At 33.1% G+C, this 21,246-nt stretch overlaps 1 protein-coding gene across 1 annotated transcript; it reads left to right on the top strand.

Moving 5' to 3' along the window:
- Positions 1-1,981: 1,981 nt before the first annotated feature.
- Positions 1,982-20,970, top strand: LOC120338835 (uncharacterized). The gene is made up of 19 exons (XM_039406800.2): positions 1,982-2,184; positions 4,395-4,507; positions 5,348-5,519; positions 6,292-6,338; positions 6,682-6,912; positions 7,969-8,072; positions 8,709-8,968; positions 10,214-10,395; positions 10,704-10,776; positions 10,996-11,148; positions 11,495-11,634; positions 12,112-12,195; positions 12,639-12,809; positions 14,129-14,239; positions 14,682-14,833; positions 15,565-15,652; positions 15,960-16,081; positions 16,628-16,727; positions 17,039-20,970. The coding sequence occupies exons 1-19, from the start codon at positions 2,139-2,141 to the stop codon at positions 17,126-17,128; spliced, it is 2,439 nt and encodes an 812-aa protein (XP_039262734.2). The 5' UTR covers positions 1,982-2,138; the 3' UTR covers positions 17,129-20,970.
- The last annotated feature ends 276 nt before the right edge of the window (positions 20,971-21,246 follow it).

Below are 21,246 nucleotides of genomic sequence, written 5' to 3'. Positions count from 1 at the left end.
ACTGGTACTGTCAGCATATTGTGCACACTAATTTAGTGTATAGCATTGTTACCTATTTGGCATGTCGGTGTTGTATGCTATTTTTGTATACATAGAAATTCTATCAATTGTCTCTATTTGTGTTACTAGTTTTCAGTTTTTCATAATTTGTTATCTCAGGGTTCTTAGTAGTGTGTGCAGCAAGGCTCTTGAATGACATAGAATAGTGATCTTTACCTTTTCTGGAGGATCCTGTAATTTATGTATTGGGATTCACCACCATAAAATCGTAAAGGAAAGGTTAGGTTTTTAGGGTTCACTAGCCTTAACTGGCAATGACAGTCAAATTCTAAATCAGTTATCTATTTTTTAGCATGGATAATATTATATTATTATAGCATTCAATATTATAGCATGGACGCTTGCCTTATTAAAACAGATGCAATATACAATACATTAGTAAAAGTTTGGACGATATAAAGTAAGATAAGTGGGTGAAATAAAAGATTATATTTAGAATATTGATAGTCATAATGATTAAGATTGTTAGTCGATTGTATGAAAAATCCTGCTACAATACCCACAGGGACGGATTATTGGATCTAAAAAATCTGTTAAATTGTAGATATGGGCGCTCGTGATTAAGAGAGATTTGTGAATCAGATTTTTTCTATTTTGGTGATAATTAGTTTGAGAAATTTTGTAAATTCATACAGTTTACAATAATTTTTTAAAATTCATTATGGGTAGAAAATTTCAGAAGATTTCTTAAGGTTTAGGACTGAAGTTGTCGACAGTAATATACAAATGCTGTACAGTCATGTTGACACTTTTCACTGTTGTGATGTCTGGATTTAGCTTTTCAGATTGTTTACAAACGTATATGTGACATAAATTTATTTCCTCCTAATGCATCTTATGATTGATACACAGTGATTGATTAATGCCAAATTGTGTATTAGGATAATTATAAATGTTGATCTGTGCTATAAAGAAAGATTATTTTGTAAATATTTAACCAGGGATGACTACAATGAATCGTGGTGGTTGTTTAGTAAATTCTTGATCGAAGAAATGTTTTTAAATTTAGATGTCTGATGATCTGATTAAAAAGAGACTCTGATCTAACTTCTTGCCATAAAAATAGAAAAAGGCCAAAAAAAATTTTTTTTAAACATTCTGCATCACCAGACTAAATTTTTACAAATTTACAATAATTTGTTCAAAAATTTCTGTATCGAATACGACCCAATTGGTGATATACTCGATATTCCATTCCTAAGAATATTTTTAGTATGTTCCAAAATGGTACATGATTTGGTATTTGTCATCTCTTGATAACATTGAATTCAAACAGATGCTAGGTACAACAAGTTATTTTATCACATTATTTTATGCGAATTTCACTATTTATTATTTATTGATAAGTCCGTAGCTAGCTATAGCTGAAAAGCAGTTTGAAATCATATCTGTTTACTGTATATTAGAGAGCTAGAACAATGTCACGAATTTTTGTTGGTATATCCAAGTGATTATTTTCCTATTTTATTATACTTATTATATATTCTAATAAAACTCCACAATCTTATGGCTTAGAATCTGAAACTAAAATATAAACCACTAAGCTGATATCTAGAAAATATACCGAGGTTTGCTACATGCTTGAACCGCCACAATAAGTATCATCTTTCCTCTTCTGGCATCAAAGATGTGATACCTTGTTTTTATACCATTTTTACACTAGAGAGTGTTACTGGCTGGATGCTAAGTCACACTCTATTGGTTACAGAGATATGGTGTCAGTAAATCTTACCAATGTTACAAATCCTATACTATTGAATTATCACAGCATATTGGATGTGATTGTACTTATTTAATTCCAAAAGTCTGCTTGAACTCTTTATTTTGACATGAAGTTTATTTGTATATATGAGTGAGTGAATTCCAAGCATAGGTTATTGAAAATTACTAATGGAATGTATATTCCCTAATTTCATGAATTTATATCATTCCAGGTTATAGAATAAGATACAGGTTACATTTTGATCAGTTAAATTCATTACCACGACAAATGTTTGGAAGTAAATGAAAACTGATAAGGGAGCAGTAATCAACTCATCTGACCAACTAGTTTACATAAATATTAGGATAGCAAAGGGATGCCAATCTCTGTCGATAGTTCCTCCAGCAACCTTGTGGAAACAGGTACAATACTGAACTATAGATATAATAAAAACAATGTTTACTGTATTTTTTCAACAAGTTTAACACAAGGTCAAGAAAGTACTTGGATAAAAATCGTTGAAGTGGCTAATTCAGATCTTGGTGTCATGAAATAATAATGATTTCTGTGACATAGTTTATCATACTATGTTCAGTCTTTTCATTTTGCTGACCTGAGGTTTGACTGAAGAATTTTGATTTGTCGAATATTTCATGATGTTCTAATCTAATGATACCCAAGACGAATGTTGTTTCATTGCATTCAAAAATTTGTTCATTTGATGTAGTTGAGTCTTGATTTTAGGTTTAATTTATACTAATATTATTTCAAAAATTTGTCAATCCAATATTTTTGACACTGTAAAAGATCATCATAGCTCTGTTCTTCCTAAGCATTCAAATATTCAGCTCTATCAATTTCGGAGATCGAAAATATCTCGTCTCGAAGGTCAAGGGCAGGGCTACTCAACTGGCGGACCGCGGTCCGAATCCGGACCTTTCGACTATTCAATTTGGACCTTCTGCTTATTTTTTTTGGCAGCATAAGCCTCGTTTAGAGATGTAAGTTTCAGAATTTCGAATCGATTCGAATCAACATCAATTCGAATCGATTCGAAGCAATTTAAGAAAAAGGGGCTTGATTTTATTTAAAAAAAAATTAATAGATAACACAAGGCAATTGCACGATACAGCGGCGCTGCCTTTATATCGACCAAGAGCGTTTATTATCCTTACGTTTACAGCATTCCACAGCCGTGACAGTCGTTATTACTTATCGATCTTAAGATCGGTGAGTATGTTGATAGGTATTTGTCTGTCTGTGTGTTTGTTTGTCTGTTAGATACACGCGATATCTCAAGGAAGCGAGGTTGAATCTGCTCCAAATTTTGCATGTGCATTCATCATAGTTCGGAACAAAAGCCTATTGATTTTCGATGAATTATGTTGTATAATTAGCGAGTTATTAATTAATTAGTGATGGGACACACAGTGTCACTATGGAGTAAGAGTGCTGTTTTGGGGGATCCCCTAACCTCCGATCGATAAGTCTTCGGTCTCCGACCGATATTCTCGTATTTCTTATTGACGAATTGACGAATATTTTAAACGTTTTTTCAAATTATCTGCGTAATAATATTATAATAAAACATCATTGCTTTATACCTCATTAAAAACATGTCTACGATGCTTCCCTCGATATTATTGCCTCTTAAAATCATGGCGCATACGGTACTAACTAGCGCTTATCATTTGGATGAATTTTGAAGGTCAATTTTTGAAGAAACAATCGCTATATACCCGGTATTATATTCAAACATAATTGTATGTAAGTAAATATGAAAGTTGAAACTGAGTATACCTTTATGTAACAAAAAATAAATCTCAGCCGTAATATATTTGGTAGTTGATACCTCCATGCAGTGTGTTTTTCTAGTAACTTTCTCAATTCTTTAATAATCTCATTATTGCTATTTTATCAAAATTCATACTATATTTCTTCCAAATTTGAAGAAAGTTAACGATAATATACTAAATAGAATCAGATTCGGAAATATTCGAATCGGAACATTGTAGCCTCGTTTTATAGTTTTAGATGATATTTGATACCATTTTCATACACAACTATACATTTTGTCGTACTGGTACCGATGTGCGACATTTGTATCCAAATTTGTGAGTTATTCATTCATTACATTTATAGTTTTGTTTATTTAATGAAATAAATTTGCTGTAATGTCTGGACCCAAGTAAGTTCGAAGTTTTCTAAATGGACCTTTAGTAAAAATAGTTGAGTAGCCCTGGTATAGGGTGCCCATAAAGTCCTAAAAAATTTTAAAATAGCAAAGGGAATTTATCGTTTTGGCTGACTTCATAGCAAAATTAAAATTGTGAAGGGATTTTATGGACACCTTGTATATTCAATAGTTAAAAAAAATGCATTTCTAATAGTAAATTAATTTTATATTGGTTATTTGTACGTGCCAACCTTCATGTAGACGTCATATTATGTTCTTATATAAAATATAATTGTTCAACTTGTATAACGCAGCATTTTAATATTATTGACGTAATTATTTTTACTCCTTTATATGGAAATACTTATCAAAGAAAGGTGGCAGAAGTTTTTGTTAATATATGATATATATCTGTAGCGAATCCTGATTTCAGTGTTTTTGATAAATTATTTTCAGGGGAATATTCTGTTTCTACACCTGTGGCAGCTAATGGAAGACAAGTACAAAATGATGGCTGTACTTTAACAATGAATAGTAAAGATGTGAAGCAGTTGTATAATTTTGAAACGGTATTTTTGATTTAATCATATTTGAGAATTCGAATATTCAGTCACAAGTCCATATAAATGTGTTCCTTTTCTGTAATTTTATGTTGATGCATTGCTGTCACTGAGAGACCAATAGAATGTGATGTGATGACGATTTTGGTGATGTCAAAAAAGATATTGAGTATCGTTCATTAGAAAGCAGTTTAGTTAATTGAAAATTCTTGTTGGTAATGATTCATGCTCAATTGTATAATGTACATCTCGAGTTCTCTTTGAAATTAAAGAAGCCTTGATACATGATCTATGTAATTTTATATTTAATTGATTTATTTTAAAAGAAAAAATGGTGTAATGGACGGTACATGCTTTGCTGTTTTGTAACAGAATTTTATGTTCTGATTGATGACAGCAAAGAATTTGTTCTGTTTCCCTTGTGCCATATATTAGCTTTGTTCATAAATGTAACACATCAATAAGTTATACCAATTTCATCTTTCAGAAGCTTTCATATTTAATTTGTCGAGATATGTCATCTTTTGGTAAAAGTATAATTAGTCAGTAATTGACTATGTATAAGGTACTTCTAATCACCTATATGTTACCAAATTACAAACAGTTTACATACCAATAGAGCATGTAAGGATAAAGTAGTTCTATTATTCATTATGCTTAAAAAACATCGTTTTTGCTTGTTGTTCAATGAAATGAAATTTCCACAATGAAATTCCTCTCTGACAAGTTGTGGTTGAGAAACGTTGTCATAAAAAATAAATTTTTGTGAATTATATCGATTTTATATATTTTAATTTTCCTGAGCGCATTCTTATAATCTAGTGATTTTATTCAATATTTTACATACAGTTTGATGATGAACCTCAAGCGTCTGTTTATTTCCCTCCAACGAGTCAGTCCCCACCTATTCTTGTTCATCTTCCTTCAACAACAAGTCCAGAATCGTCATCTGCTAGATATAGTCCGACAACGAGACGTTCACCTAGTTATGAGTATCGGGACGGATTGAGGCGAAGACCAGGTATGTTAAAAATTTCTATCTTGATTGAAGGGTTCAAATCAGATGGGCATATGTTGAATTTTTGAAAAATAATTTATTTGAAAATATTGATAAAAGACGGTTCTTTTTAAGCTGGTCTTTAATCAAAGTTTGAAGCAATTTTCACCTTATTTTCTTGAAACAGCTCTTTTTAAATTGTTGTTCATGTGTTTCTGTTTCCTTGTTTATTATGTCATAGACTCTCAAATAAATTTTTTTCACTGAGACACTGAGATAAATCACAAAAACCATGTTCTGCCTCTATTCTGTTATAAACTTATTATTTAAAGCATACATGCTAAAACTGAATTTTTCATAAAATTATAGCAAATAAATTCTATATATTTATACAGAAAATTGGGTACTCCCTAAGTATGTGTACCGGTTTAGGGTTGGGCCATAATTTTATTCCTATTTTCCTTATTATCGTTCGATTACAAGCTTGGGGACTGTCTGTGTTAGCCAAGTGAATATCCCTCTGCCCCTAGGTTTCAGTTCCCATTATACAACTTGATGTAAAATGGGCGAACAAAATAAGTAACCTCCATATTGGTACACATACTTCTGGAGCGCCGAAAATTGCAATTTGTATTTTTTTTATCATCTATTCAGAAAAGTTAAAAACTAGAGGCCAATCATGCATAATTAAACTAACATATATCTAATTTAATTAATGGACAGTACAATACTAAAAACTAGAAAAAATATTAAAATATTTTTCATTTTATTTTTTATAAATATTTTAATCTTACAGGAATCGATGTGCCGACTGATTTGACCCAATTCTCAAGTGCTAGAAAGGTGAGCTGATTTTTGTTACGGTTCATTAACTGTGAAAAAAATCGTACTGATCAATTTCCCTATCAAAATCATCTCGCTTTATGCTGTTAGTATTTTCAAGAAAACATGACCACATCGTTGAAAAACGTTAATTCAGATGTTACATGCTTCTTGCTGTAATGAACTCAACGGCACGCATCATATTGTCTGACGTTCGTCATATTTACCTCACCAGGAAGTAATATTCTCTAAAGATTGATATCTTCGAATTTGATCTATTATTGCTTTTCAGTCATGTTTCCTTTTTTATTAATATATATTATTCTCATATTTACTTTACATTAAATTTTGCTTTTTTTTACAGTCTGAAAGCCCAATTCGAAAACGGGCTCGGACCATGTCTGAAGATCGTCATATATGTGACAACAACGGAGCTTCATGCAGTGAATCGACTGTCTATCATTGTGCTCCTCCGTACCAGGCATTAGAATGTCCTGCTAGTCCTGTGTCACCTATTGATTCGGATTTAGACCAATCGGAATATCCGTTTCATCCCTCCAGTGCTCACAATAGAATCAAGATGCATGAATATGAGGTATGTTTGTTACCAGTTGAATAACATTATAGTGTTTTGGATGAAATAATATGCATAATTGTTGTTGTGTGGAAATAATTTTCCTTCGCAACTATTGGACCAATTGATTTTATTCATCATCATCAAATCCGACAGGGCCTGTATCTCACTCCAAACTTTCTGTTTTTATGTTATTCATAGACACGTCAATTTTGATGGTACCTTGTGTCATTATTGTTCTCCTGTTATATCTGTTTAATAATGTTTTGTAATATTGTTTTTTCTTACTTTTTATTCCCTTGGTAGGGCTATGTTACAAGTTTAAATTATTAAATAAGCTACCTGGTGCTCGGTGTTAGAGTTGCATCTATTGACTTCAATATACGGTGCTCTCGAAGTATTGGTACCAAGATGGCGCACAACCTGAACATAGTATGTTGTGTGAGGTTGTTCAGGTTGTGCATCATCTTGGTACGAATACTTCGGGAGCCTCCAATATACAGACTTCTTTTTGAATCATTATTCTTTGTTCTACCAATTTTGGATATTTTATATAATAGAATGTCGTACATCATTATTTTGTGTTTGTGCATTTTTTATTCAAAAATTTGGTACACTAGTTCATTTCACTTCACATTTCAACAAATTCAGCGATGAGAAATAGCATTTACAATTATTTGCTTATATAAAATATTTTAATTGGCCCAATTTCAAAACAGTCCATACTCAAAACAGGATATTGGGCTACCTTTTTATTCATGCATGATCGAATTTGGTTCATCTTTGGCCTTTGGGTGCTCCAGAAGTGTGTGTACCAATATGGAGGTAACTAATTTTGTTCGCCTACTTTACATCAAGTTATGTAAAGGGACTGAAACCTATGGGCAGGGGGTATATTCACTTGGCTAACACAGACAGTCCTCGAACTCGTAATAGAACGAAAATACGGAATAGGCTATCAGAATAAAATTATGGCCTCACTCTAACCTAGTACACACATTACATGAGTACCCATCTTTGGTATTAAGTTAAGTTACAAACTTTGTTCTTTCTAATCTAATCATTTCTAATTGACAGACTCATTGTCATTCCCCGTTGCAACAAAGAGATGAGGCTGCTTCTCTATTTAGTCGACATCGACCTACTGGTTTAGCGGAAGAAATATATGTTCATGAGATCGAGTAAGCATCTGCATTTTTTTTCTTTGAAGCAAACATTATGATATTCTGGAATATTTCCCATCATTTGTCTGCTCATGCTCAGGTTCAAGCTTCAGACTCACCTTCTCACCCAAGGTCTAATAAATTTGATAGGCGATACTAGATTGGGGAAATTATAGTACTTCAAGAAGAGTGGCTCATTACATGTCAGTAGAAGAACCTTCAGAGTTAAAATACCTACTTTTAAATTTTCAGATTTTGAAGAAATTTTGAGCACATAATATAGAATTATTAGAACAGAAAAACTATAAAAAAAAAATGATCTGGATTGTTTATGTTCCAGCAGATATATTCAATGTGAATTTGTTCATGATAATAAATATTAATTTGATAATGCAAATGGATTTTTTTTTGACTGTGAGAAGTTTAGCAAATTCTTTTTTTTTCTGAGCAGCAGAAATTTTAATGTTGAATGACAAATGACAGAATGACAAATTTTTAAATGAGCTATGCTACATTATTTCTGACTAAAGATTATCGAATATATTTCAAAATACTAATATACTAAGACATTCGATTCATTGGGGAATCCTTGGCTGACAACTTAATGTTTATTGTACAAACATACCGACTTATTTCTGTCTTCAATTTTCACAGTGAAAGAACAATCACAGACCGTGTCCCACCCCCTCATTCCCCCCCTCTTCCTCCACATCACCCAGCAGTTGTTGCAGAAACTTATACGCCAGAGGATTCACACTCACCAACACCTCGTCGACCCTCATTGAGTGGGATTCATGGAAATTATTCGGAAGATGAGATTCCTCCGTTATTAGATGCTGTCACAGATGTTCCTAGTCGAGCTGAAGAGCAAGCAACAAACCAATACACGAGAGGTCGACTTAATGGCATGAGTGGTACGTTTTATATTTAATTTAAACCAGGGGTATGCAACCTGTGGCCAACGGGCCAAAAGCGGTCGTTAAGGAAAAATTTTGCCAATTCTGAATGATGTGCGGCCCGCGAGACTACTTTTTTAATTTAATTTTGTGAGTCTGAGTAATTCTAATCCCTTTGCGTTGTGAAGCCTATACCCAGGTCTCACTTTATTATCTATACTTATGACTTTACAATGCCTTAACAGCTAGATTGTGTAAACAACGCATGTCGCAAAATCAATAACCAAAATTTTTGGCTGCTAGATAGACTATGTTAAGGTTCGGCCGACGGTTTTACCCAGTTATTTCTATCTAGTACTCCTGTATTAAAGGTTGCACAACCCTGATTTAAACTGTAATATGTTATAGGAGAATTGGCCCAAAACAAAGGCATACGCTCGCTCATACAGAAGTATATGTAACTTCCATGAGAACGAAGCCACAGATGACCGCTAATATGCTGAGATAATTGAATTATGGCACAAAGTCTAAATTATGATGTGCAGTACTTGGGCAGTTTGGGTTTATATGCTTAGGTAAACAAGTATATTGTAATGCATTTCTCATAATTGACTAAGTTAGTTGTATCCCTGTTATGTTTGAAATTCAGGGGATTGATCCAATTGGGAACGAAGTTATTGTGAATTGAAATTGTACAATACATTTCCCAACTCCGTTATTTGAAATATCACAAAATCACAATTTCTATCTACAATCTACCAAATATGTAAAAAAACAGAAATAACGATGGAATAATACTCAAATATATGGAAACAAGTCTCACGTTACCTTAAAAATAACTAGCTAACAATGAGCTACAAATAACAGATAGTAAAAAAAAGTATGTAGTGAAAGTATGTTTCATTCAAAAAACAGGTTGAAAATACAGGGATGGAACGTAAATAACTGAATAAATGAAAAATTATGCCCGTTAAAAACAAATAAGGCGGACGAGATCAAATCTACCAAATATTTTTATTTTTAACTAGCTTCACAGCCCCTCAAAATGTTGTCATCGGCCCCCTTGGGGGGCGCGTCCCATCGTTCGAGAACCTCTGCCATAATAGATACAAACCACTTATTTTGGCTAAAAAAATTTTTATCTATATTCTACATATTTCTATTTCTTGGATCTATCGTTACTATATTTTTACACAGCGAGCTCCTTCCAATAACAAAAATTTAGTATTTCAAATATCTTGAATTTTCGAATTTTTTTTTCAGAAAGCGTTGTGTCATCAGTCATTCGTCATACGAATAATACCAGATCGTCCCATCCTGTTTCAATTCCACGACAAAACTACAGACAAGAGCATCGAGCACCAGTATACCCTCGTGATCCAAACACATCACAACGCCACACTAGCAGCTTTCACACTCCTAATTCTACAAGGCAGATGTCTCAGGTACCGGTAACTGGTTATCACATTTATATTAATTTGACGTTGCACCCAATGCGTTATTGCTCCACCAATTTAGATTTAGAAGTTTTTGACATGAAAGTATGTTCTGTTTTCAAATATGCTGTATTAATTTTTCATTTTAAAAATAATATAACACGGTTATTATGTTTGAAAGGGTAATTTAAACAATGCTTCTCAATGTTAAGCTCATGAGGGATAAGGAATTGAAACACACTGCTATTTATACCTTTCGAGATTTATTTTACCTTATTTTTGTTTCCAACGTTCAAACATTTTTATTTCTCTTCCAGTACACAATGCAGTCTCCTTCATTTTCTGTTGGATCTCCAGGATACACTTGCACATCAAATCCAAGGATTGGAGGTATTAGACTCGAACCATTTCTAAATTATTTGTTAAACTATAGCAAATAATAACGTACAAGTATCTCAATTCAACAACAGTCATTAAAAATTATCATTTAATGATAAAGGGAGTGCATTTTTATTAAATCTTGTGCTATAATATGGGTACCATTTTATGCAGATGCGCCACTTTATCATAATCCTCGTCACATTATAAAATTATCTAAATTTTGTTCAGGTGCGCCCACGTCATTGCACAGCAATATGTCCCGACATCGACCGATACCGTCTTATTCAGAGTACAGAAGCCATCCGTCCGTGAGTTCGACTCCACCTTCGCGTCACCCGAGAACGTCCAGGCCACCGAGACATAGTAGACATATGGCCAACGGTAAGAGCCTGGAGGACTTTAGCTGAATAGTTCAATATTCTGAATACATTCTAAAACAATGTTTTTAATTTTTGAATAAATTCACATTGCGTTATGTGAAAATGATAAATAAATACAAATAATGCTAATTTATGGTAATACACAAAGATTTAATTTTTTATACTTGAATATTCAGAAGTTGGAATAATCTTTTTCTATTGTAAGATGCCAAATACTTGAAATAGCAAATTTTTATTGAAAAGTATTCTTAATTATTACTTTTGATCGAATGTATTCAAATATTTTATCGGGTGGTTATCTATGGGTAATAGCGATTAAATCGAGTCAATGTTTCAAAATGTTACAGTTCAAAGGCCAGGCAACACCATACCTTCTACTACATTGTGTGCAGCAGTTCCCGTCCCATACTTGAGTTCAGCTCAGCCTTTTCCATCAGGTTTATATGGACCACAACCCCAGCATACACCTTCTATATATCATCATCAGGTGGGTGGATAATTTCAATTTACATTCTACACCAGTGTTTCCCAGACTTTTTGAGCCGCGCCCCTTTTTAGAATTTGTCAAGTCTCGCACGCCACCTCAAAAATAACTAGCTAACAATAACCTATAAATGACAGATACCAAGGAGAAAGTATGTTTTATTCAAAAAACACATCTGAAATATGTGGATGGAACGTGAATAATGAAATAAATGAAAAGTTTTGAAACGTAAATATCCAAAATAAGGCGGGCAAGATGAAATCAACAATTATTTTTAATTAGCTTCACAGCCCTCAAAAAATAGTCTACGTCCCCCTTATGGGGTGCACCCTGCTATTTGAGAACCAAGAATGTTTTTTAGATTTATTTATATTTATCATCGAATTCATATTTACCGGTTCACCGCAATTGTGTAATTTTTAGTAAGTGTAAGATTTTTGATAACAGTTTGTGATAAGTTGTTTCTACCATTTTTTTCAGGCAATGCAACCACAAGTTGTAACGAGGCCTCATCCATTCTCAATGGCAGTTGCAGCTGCTAATCATTATGTGCAGGCGCAGATGGTAAGTTCTCTCCGGCGGCAACATGACATGACATCGGCTGATCTTAATTTTTTTTTTCTATCTTCACCTTAGTTCTATGGCATCGATATTTCAGCCAAGATTTTGCTGTTTTACTTCAAGAGATGGAACACTTTGTTATGACATTTGTGTCCATGAATTTGAGCAATGCCAAATTATTTACTACATTAAGGTGTTTTTAAACATTCACATGAAACAGGCCTCTGTAACATCAACCACTGATATCTATTATGTATTTATTGCACACTGGTTGAGAATTTGAAACTGATTCAAACACCTTAAAAACCACACCATCGCGTCGGAAAAATTACTCCAAGAACTGAATTTCGGTTCATACATTAGTGTTAACTTCTTATACTTGAGCTTGGATAATTAAATATGGCCATATAGTTATTGTATATAATTTATTATTCTTTATTTTTCAGCATCATCAGTCTCTAACTGGTTACACTCAACACATGAGACAACCACAGATCAATCAGATGGATAGAAGACCTACTGTTGTCACTGCCAGTGGAGCCGTACAACAATCTGCCGGTCCACATATGCCAACTGCACCTTTCCCAATGCCTGTGGCGGCTGCTGCTTATTTACAGGTACCTTATTTGCTCGTTTTGTAGCCCGGGCCCATATTTTTTCAACCAAACTGACTAACCGGGCCCTTATTCAAGCACGGGCGCTTGTTATTTTTAAAGTAAAATTATACACAAAAATATATATATATATATAGATGAGATTGGTCGTTACAATAATTAATATATTGTCATTTCCAGTTCTCAAGTATGATTTAAACGCAAAAAAGGAAAATTTTGACTTTTTCTACGCACCGCGAGTACGAATCCGCCAAAGAATAAAGTTTTGCGACGCCCTATCAATATTGAAACAACGCACTTGGGCGTCGCAACGCCCAGTTTGAGAACCACGGTGTTACGTAATCAATGCCATCTGTTATGTAATTGGACGCAAAGGTGTGAGTGTTATCTACCAGCGCTTAAAATTCAACACCATTGTGACAAAAGCGCTTCCCATTGTTCTCTACCACTGAAAAATCAGCTTTTACATCGGGCGGGTATTCAAGCACCGGCCCTTATTTATTTTTATGTTCTGTTCACACGGGCCGCTATTCAAACGGGCCTTTAATCAAGATCGGGCGATATACGGTAAGTAACAAGAAATTGAATTTGCATGACAAATGGGATGGCCAAAATCGCATAATCTAGTACAGGGTCCCAATCCTGGGGGACGTGGACACCCGAGGGTCTGTCATGACTGCACAGGAGATCCGCAACGATATGAAAGAGTCTGAAACATTCTCTTGAATTGTCGTTAGCCTTCCAGTATTTAACGTTAGTATGTATTGATTCAGATTTTTAGGAGTTTTATTTTGTCAGGAAATGTAGGAAAATCAACATAAACTATGATTTTTTGGGATCTCGATTTTTACAGTTTTCAGAAATAAAGGCTTTTCGGTCATACTGTGAGACTTCAATTAACGAAAATGTCAATCTTACAAATGATTTTATTGTGAAATCATGAATTTAAAATATCAAATCTAAATATTTATTAGTCAACATATATATTAGATAAATTTTGAACTTTATTATCTTACATTATATATATATAATCAAAAGTGAGTCTATTGTTCTGGAATATCTCTTATTACAATTTAAAATGTTGTGAATAATATTTAGTAAACTTGTTATGCAAGGTGTATTGGCATGTAATATTTTGAAACACAATAATTTTGCTCCATATAACCAATGTCTCCTAACTATCTTAATTAGATATTTTATTTGAAAAAAAAATTTATTCTTCAAGGTCATTGATACTCAAAGTAAAGGTTCACAAATCTATTTGCAAGGGTGATTCTTTTGTATATTTATCTTATTTCATATGATTATTTATTTTCGTTTAGGCTGTTGCCCCACCTCACCCACACCCCCATGCTCATCCAGCATTACATCCTGCTGCTCATCTTGCAATGGAGAGACGTTACATGGCCAGTCTGGAGAACCATATACAACAGGTTAATATTACTGATACTCAGTATTCTAGTGGTGTGGTTTTCAGCCTTCCTGGAAGAAGAACCCCAATGAAACTTTCTAAGCGCTCAAAGAGCCCTTGTGTGATTGATTATATGTATATTTAGTTGTATAATTCCATGTGTCATTACAGAACACTAAGGAAAAACATTTATTATATGATTATATTATTTCTGTGTTATTATTTCGATTAGATTTAAACAGCACGCATATAATATTATACACACTTGGTTTTCAATGTATAATTGCATACTTTAGGTTGAAAACCACCAATCTAATCAATAGGATACTTAGTTTGCTATTTTTGCCCCAACTTTTTTTAGAATTGCTCCCTTGGGGATAATGGAAATTTCAGATGTATCAATATTTAGTTGTAACATAATTACTTCAAACCATTTTTTGATTAAATATTTATTTTCATTTTAGCTCAACTCTCTCAACCATGATCGACGAATACCAAGCCAACCAAGTCGTGCTGCTCAGGCTGCCGTTGCAGCAGCTGCCATCCAGGCTCCATTACTGGCACATTGGCACATGCATTCAGCTCCGTCCCTGCCTCGGATTATTGCATTCCAACCGTACGTTGTTTTTGTTTAATATGAGTCGTTCATAAAGAATAGTAAAGTTTTAATACTGGAAAGATGATTGTTACTTGAGACTAAGAATAATTATCAACAAAATGGCATATGAGAGGTGTTTTCAGGTCGTTAGCCTAGTAAGGTGGTTCTCAACCTTTTTAGTGCCATTGATCCTTCCAGTAATTTGTATTAAATTTTAGATCTTTGGCTAATTTGAGTGAGCAAAATTTACCCCGAAACTATGTATACTTAAACTGTCTTTTCCATTGTGCTGTGTCACATATGAAAAAGTGTGCAAGTGACATGCGCTGTAATAATTCATCGTGCAACAGAGGATATGCAATCCCAACATTGTCGCAACCTTTTCTGTGATTCACAAGATTTAAACCCTGTAAACCAGGGTGGGCAAACTTTTTGGATCAGTAGCCAAGAATATTGTCCACCTAGACTGGCGGGCCATGTATATGTGTAAAATGTGAAAAGTTACATTCTTTGAACAATATTTACAGTGTTACAAAAGCAAAAGTGGGAAACAACGAGTCTAGTGAAAACTAAATTTGATTACAATCTCAACAAATTCCTTATTATAGCTATTTTTTAGCTAAAATTTCATTTGGTATTGGTTTGGTTGTGGCAGCATCGGGCGGGCCAGATTGAATTACTCAGCGGATTGTAGTTTGCCCATGTGAGCTATAATAAACTAACCATGAATTATATTTCAAAATGTTTAGGCCTCCAATAACACCTGGATACATATTCAATCCTTTTCCTGCAAGATTTCCCGTTCTACCTGACGATGGAATTGGTGAAAACTACGAGGTTTGTTTCAAAATATCATGCTTTAATTTTATTTCCCCTTCATGGAAATCAGGACATTTAATTTACTGAAGCTCAAAAGATGATAAAATACTACTTTATGGCAAAAATTGTCAGCCTGATTTAAAATAAGTATGAATAAAACTAAACCATACCTATATTGGTCTTATTTGTAATTAAATGTTTTGCAGATATACTATTTAATAACTTTCTTTCCTTTTTAAAATCAGTATTGGCTTTTAGAGTTATTATGTCATAGATTCAATTTTCATTGTTTTATCCATAAATAAAGCAGTATTGTTTGTTTCAGGCGCTCTTCAGTCTCACAGAGCATCTTGGTGATGGAAAACCACAAGGATTATCCAAGAATCAAATTGAACATTTATTATCGTATCGATATAAACCAGATAATCATCAAGGAGACCAAACTATGTAAGTCTTTGCTACTTGTATCATCATACTTATTTCATCGATTGTTGATCACATTAGACTAGTCCACTATCTTTCAAAAATCGAAGCAAAAGTAAATATTGTCGATGTGATTTCAAATAACGCTGATTTAACGCAAGAGGGAGATTTTAAAGTCCTGGCGTCACTGTGACTTATATCTGACTCAACAACAACACAAACAACATTAATGGGATGGGGGAGGTCGCTTTTCACTGCACAATTTATCTATTCTCTGAGCAATTTGTGACAAGCAAACATGTCACAAGGTCCCCCACTCTACAACAAGGATCACCCTGTATTTTTTTTATCATAACCAAGAAGATGCAATGGCTTTTCGATTGAAATCAATCGTTAAAGATCGATCAGACTCTTTTCATATCGTTGCGAATCCGCTGTGCGGTCATCACTGACCTCCGAGGGTCCGCAGACCCCAGTTTGGGAAACCCTGGGTTAGGACATTAACTGAGTGTTTAGATGTGCCTTGGGAACATTGGGTGGTCATTGATATTAGTGCATTATTATTTACAGCTGTGTCGTATGTATGTGTGACTGGGAACCAAAACAACTGATGCGTGTCCTCCCGTGCAATCATGAATTTCATGCAAAATGTGTCGATAAATGGTTAAAGGTAAGGTTTTTCATTACACAGCATGTATTTGCAATTCACCTTAAAATTTGGAATTTACGCTAAGGAACGTTCTCACTTATCCATCATAGTTAATGTTAACAAAATTGCACATTAAGAGGATGTGTGTATCATTTTGCTAAATTAATGGGAAAATCAATTTTAAATTCATTTTTTTAATTCTAGAATATCTATTTTTTTTCCAATTCTTACTGGGTACTGCAGTGAACCACACTGCTTATAATTGACACTAGATGGAGCCCTTTACATGCTGTCTTTCGGTTAAAATTTACTCCTTTCCTTTCATTTAACAGAGCAATCGTACTTGCCCGATATGTCGTGCAGATGCAAGCAAACTGCAACGACATAATCGAAGGGAGAAAGCAGCAGCACATGTTGCATAGCAGGAGACAGAAAACGAAACTTTTCTTTTATTTGTAACTCTGGCCGGAGAAGAATGATACTATTGGATTACGATTGGCCGAAAATGAGTAGAGTTTATATTGACATTATCTCAGCGGAGGATATTATGGTGATGATTGTATACTAAATGGAAGTCACAAGGCAGCATTTTTTTTGTGTTAATCAGCGTCAACTTCTGATCGCTTTGCCAAATATTTGCATTTGTGTATAATTTTTATTTAAAAGGGAATTGAAATTGTATAATTCTTTCAATGTAAAACTACTCGGAAACATGAAATATCATAGGTGAAAATGTAAAAAATGAAGAAGAAAAAATCAACAAAAAAATTCAAGTATAATGAACTTATCAATGTTCAACTCATGTGTATTTTCATTGTCATATCATGCTTGTTTTAGTGTGTGCCGTGTATATTTGCTATGTCACATGCTTGATTAGACATGATTTGATAATGTCTGAATTACCCTGGATAGCTTATACCAACTTATTAATTGAAAATGAATTGAATTTTTGGAATTATTTGTGAATCTAATGTAGTCGATTCTGTTATTAGCACCAGTATTTTTTTCAAGTTCACATATGTGATGAATTTATTCTTTAAATATTCTTTAAATAACTTGCTACAGTGTTGCCCAAAATACAACTTTTGACTAGGTAATGAATGTTTTTACATGAATTTCCGATTTGTGAAGACTATAAACCAGACAAAGTTGATACTAAATGAAAAAAAATGACATTTTGTAGGAATTTTGGCAAAAAATGAACTTTTTTTTCAAATATTCTCAAAAAAATTTGCTGTACACCAGTGTTGCTCAAATACAACTTTTGATTACTTATTTCAATTCTATTTTGGTGGGGTGCATTTTATATTAATATGGAATGAATTCATTGTTGGTTTATGCTTAATCTTATACAAATTCAACTTTCTGATTGCATATAACTCAAAATTTGGCTCAAATTGTTAGCGACTCTAGGTTTATTACTGTAAATTGCAAGTATATTTGCTCTGATTTTATAGCATTGTACATTCATATGAATTATTGTTCATTAAAGTAGTAGAGCAGGCGTTTGATTGGTTGCGGTGGTAGTTGATTGTGTTCCGCCTTTGTATTTTCTCAGCTTCGGCCGATTTGAGTCGATACTGTATTTTTTTGTGTTAGATTGGATGATTTTGTGTTTGACGTGTTCTCGTTTATTTTTTGTGCTTTAATTACTATTGTTTTAATTAATATTCACGTAATGCTAGCTAACAACTATATGTTTGTGTTACTAACAATTTTGTGTTAACTTGATAGCGATTGCCCCCTATCGCAGCGGGAAAGCAAAAGCAACTTTTTTATCGAACCAGAAACCACTTTAATTTTTAGTTTGTTCTTTTTTAGTTTTATCCATGCTACCGTACTACTAGCAGCGTGTTTGTATACGCATGTAATTGATTTTTGTTTCACTGCTTCTCTTTTTCATTTCGGTTTGTTCGAAAGCGCCTTACTTCGATTTTTGTTATTATCATTTCATGTCCGAGCACTCTACAGATTTTTTCAAAATCAGCTTTGTGCTGGATATGGTTTACAACACGTTCTTGTGTCACTACTCGTTTGAACTATTTTTGATTTAATCTAACTGCACGGGATTAAAGCATTGGTTATGTTAATATAGTTAGGGCTGGGTGAATCCGCAGGGTTCAAAATGATAAAGATAATTCACACAAACTTATTGTACACAAATTAAAATGATTTCAACAAAAAATACATCACAGTATTAAAACTCTAACAACTTGAGCTTTTTTGTAATCTATGAATAAAATTAAGTTTATGAATTGATTGTTTGATTTTGCCCGGCCCTAGCTTTTGTCCGAATCGATTTTGCACTTATGTTTCACAATACTTATAAGGGAAATGATAGTCACATGAGACTCTACCACTTTTTATATCACACCTCAGTCTTCAATTGCATTTAAAAGTACAATATGATTTTTTCCCTAATCAAAATTTAACCAATCTTATGACGAAGTGTCTTTAAGCTCATGATCATCTCAATGTTATCCAGGTTGTTAGACAATTATTAATGGAAAAATACCCTGTCAGATTCCACTTTCTTATTTAAACAACATTATTCAAATGTGCAAATTTGGAGAATATTCTTCCATTGCATTGATTACTAGAACGCTTGAATATTTAATGCATTAAGATTCAATTCATTTTTAAATTGTTTTCGTAAACGGCCAACCTGACTGAGCTAGACAGTGGGAATAACTTGCCTGTTTTGAAGATAAAGTGTACTTACGTTGTTGTGTTGAAATGTCAGGTTTTATCTATATTATGCATCAAAAAAAGGATTCTGATGTAAAAAATCTAGTTATGAGTGTTAATTAATATTAATAATTATTAATACTAAGCGGTGATTTATATTATTTGCACGAAAATTTTTTTTCACTCAATGTTTTAGTTGACAAATTTAAGACACAATATTTTGTTTGCGTTTCTGATGCCATAATTTTAAGATCCATCCATATATAATATTATTTACTTGTAATCCCATTTGATTGTTTTCTAATATTAGGTTTGATTTGGATTCTGTGAGTTAACATAACCAAATTTTGATTATAATGTTAATGCTGTGATATATGTTTTGAGCAAATAGGAAAATTGCTTGAAACGCTATGATTTGTATTTACCGTAGTCTAAATCCGGCATCTGACTAAAATAGAATCTTTTACTGAAGTTAGATTTCAGATAAAATGCCAGTAAAAACAGATTTTCAGGTGAAATGATCTGTCTCATATCTTTTATGGAAACCAACTTGCCAATTATATACCTGTTGTAACAAAACAAAAAATTTAAAGTGTTCCGTGTATTTGTTTTCAATATTTTTTTGTTCATTTTCATTCCACACTGAGCAGTTACTCGCTTTTTGATTCCTTTTTGCCTTTTTTCACTTTTTTCTTTGGTTTGAAATTCTTACTGATCGTGTTGGAGTTCGTTAATTTTCCTCGATTATTGCACCTTTTCATTTCTTTATGAATTTCTTCCTTTCACTTGGTTATCGCTTTGTTCATTAATCTGATTTAAACACATACTTGCGATTATTGGCTGGTTATATTGCATAGCAGATTTCAATAATAACCGGATATTTGAATTATCCAGTGGGCCGTGCTGTGCTTTTTTTTCTTTTTGTGATGTTTGCTCCACCACCATCTTTTTTCATAAAAATATGGATTCAAATCTCAAGCACAAATTAAAAAAAAATATTAAACCAAATTTTTTTATGCTGTTAAAGAGTATCCAGTGAAGTTTGTCAATCAATCATTATCATCAAAATTTTCTTGTAGTTTTGTATTTTTGTTAATATTCATTTTTTTGTATGGATTGCAGTTCTTTTGGTGATTATTTGCAGTGATAATAGGTATAGTCCGTGTTACTTTTTTGTGTAATTTTCTTTCGGTATCCAGAAAACCATTGTCATACGTTATCAAAGTCTTTCAAATGCCAAGATCTTAAGGCTTTTCGTGTGTGACAAATTCAACATCTTTAAGTCATGCATAATCAAGTTACCTAAGATCTTTGGTATCTGTATGAAAAATTTGACTCAGATAATTCAGTGATTTGCTGATTGAATGTGATGCATAATTTTTGATTATTTTCACATATCAGTCTGTCATTTGAGTTAACTCCATTGTTTGTTTATATTTGTTTGTATACTCACGGCATGACAATTGTCATTAGCACTACCATCATTAATATTGTATTAGAATAACCCTGTGACCAGATGAAAAAATATACTAAATCCGTGTAATTTTGAGGGAAATAAAAATACTTACATGGTTAATGGTGTTGTTTGTTTTTCTATTGAAATATGAAGGAAGGTACATATTATTCCAGACTGGGACGAAACTTCGTAAATTCATTTACAAAGAGACAACGCTAATATGTGGGTTCAGTACAAATACGTCATAATTTTGTCAAAATAAGCATGCGTGTGTTGGTATGCTCAATAATAGCTTCATAGTTTTGCCCCATTGGGCAGGCGAACATGGGTTGGTGAGTGCAGGAAATACTCTCTAAATCGAAATATTTTGATTGGTAAATCGATAAATCTGAATTG

Source organism: Styela clava, chromosome 9 (assembly GCF_964204865.1).
Source record: "Styela clava chromosome 9, kaStyClav1.hap1.2, whole genome shotgun sequence".
In the NCBI taxonomy this organism is placed as follows: domain Eukaryota; kingdom Metazoa; phylum Chordata; class Ascidiacea; order Stolidobranchia; family Styelidae; genus Styela; species Styela clava.
Note: the sequence above shows the minus strand (reverse complement) of the source record. Positions and strands in the feature narration are given on the sequence as shown.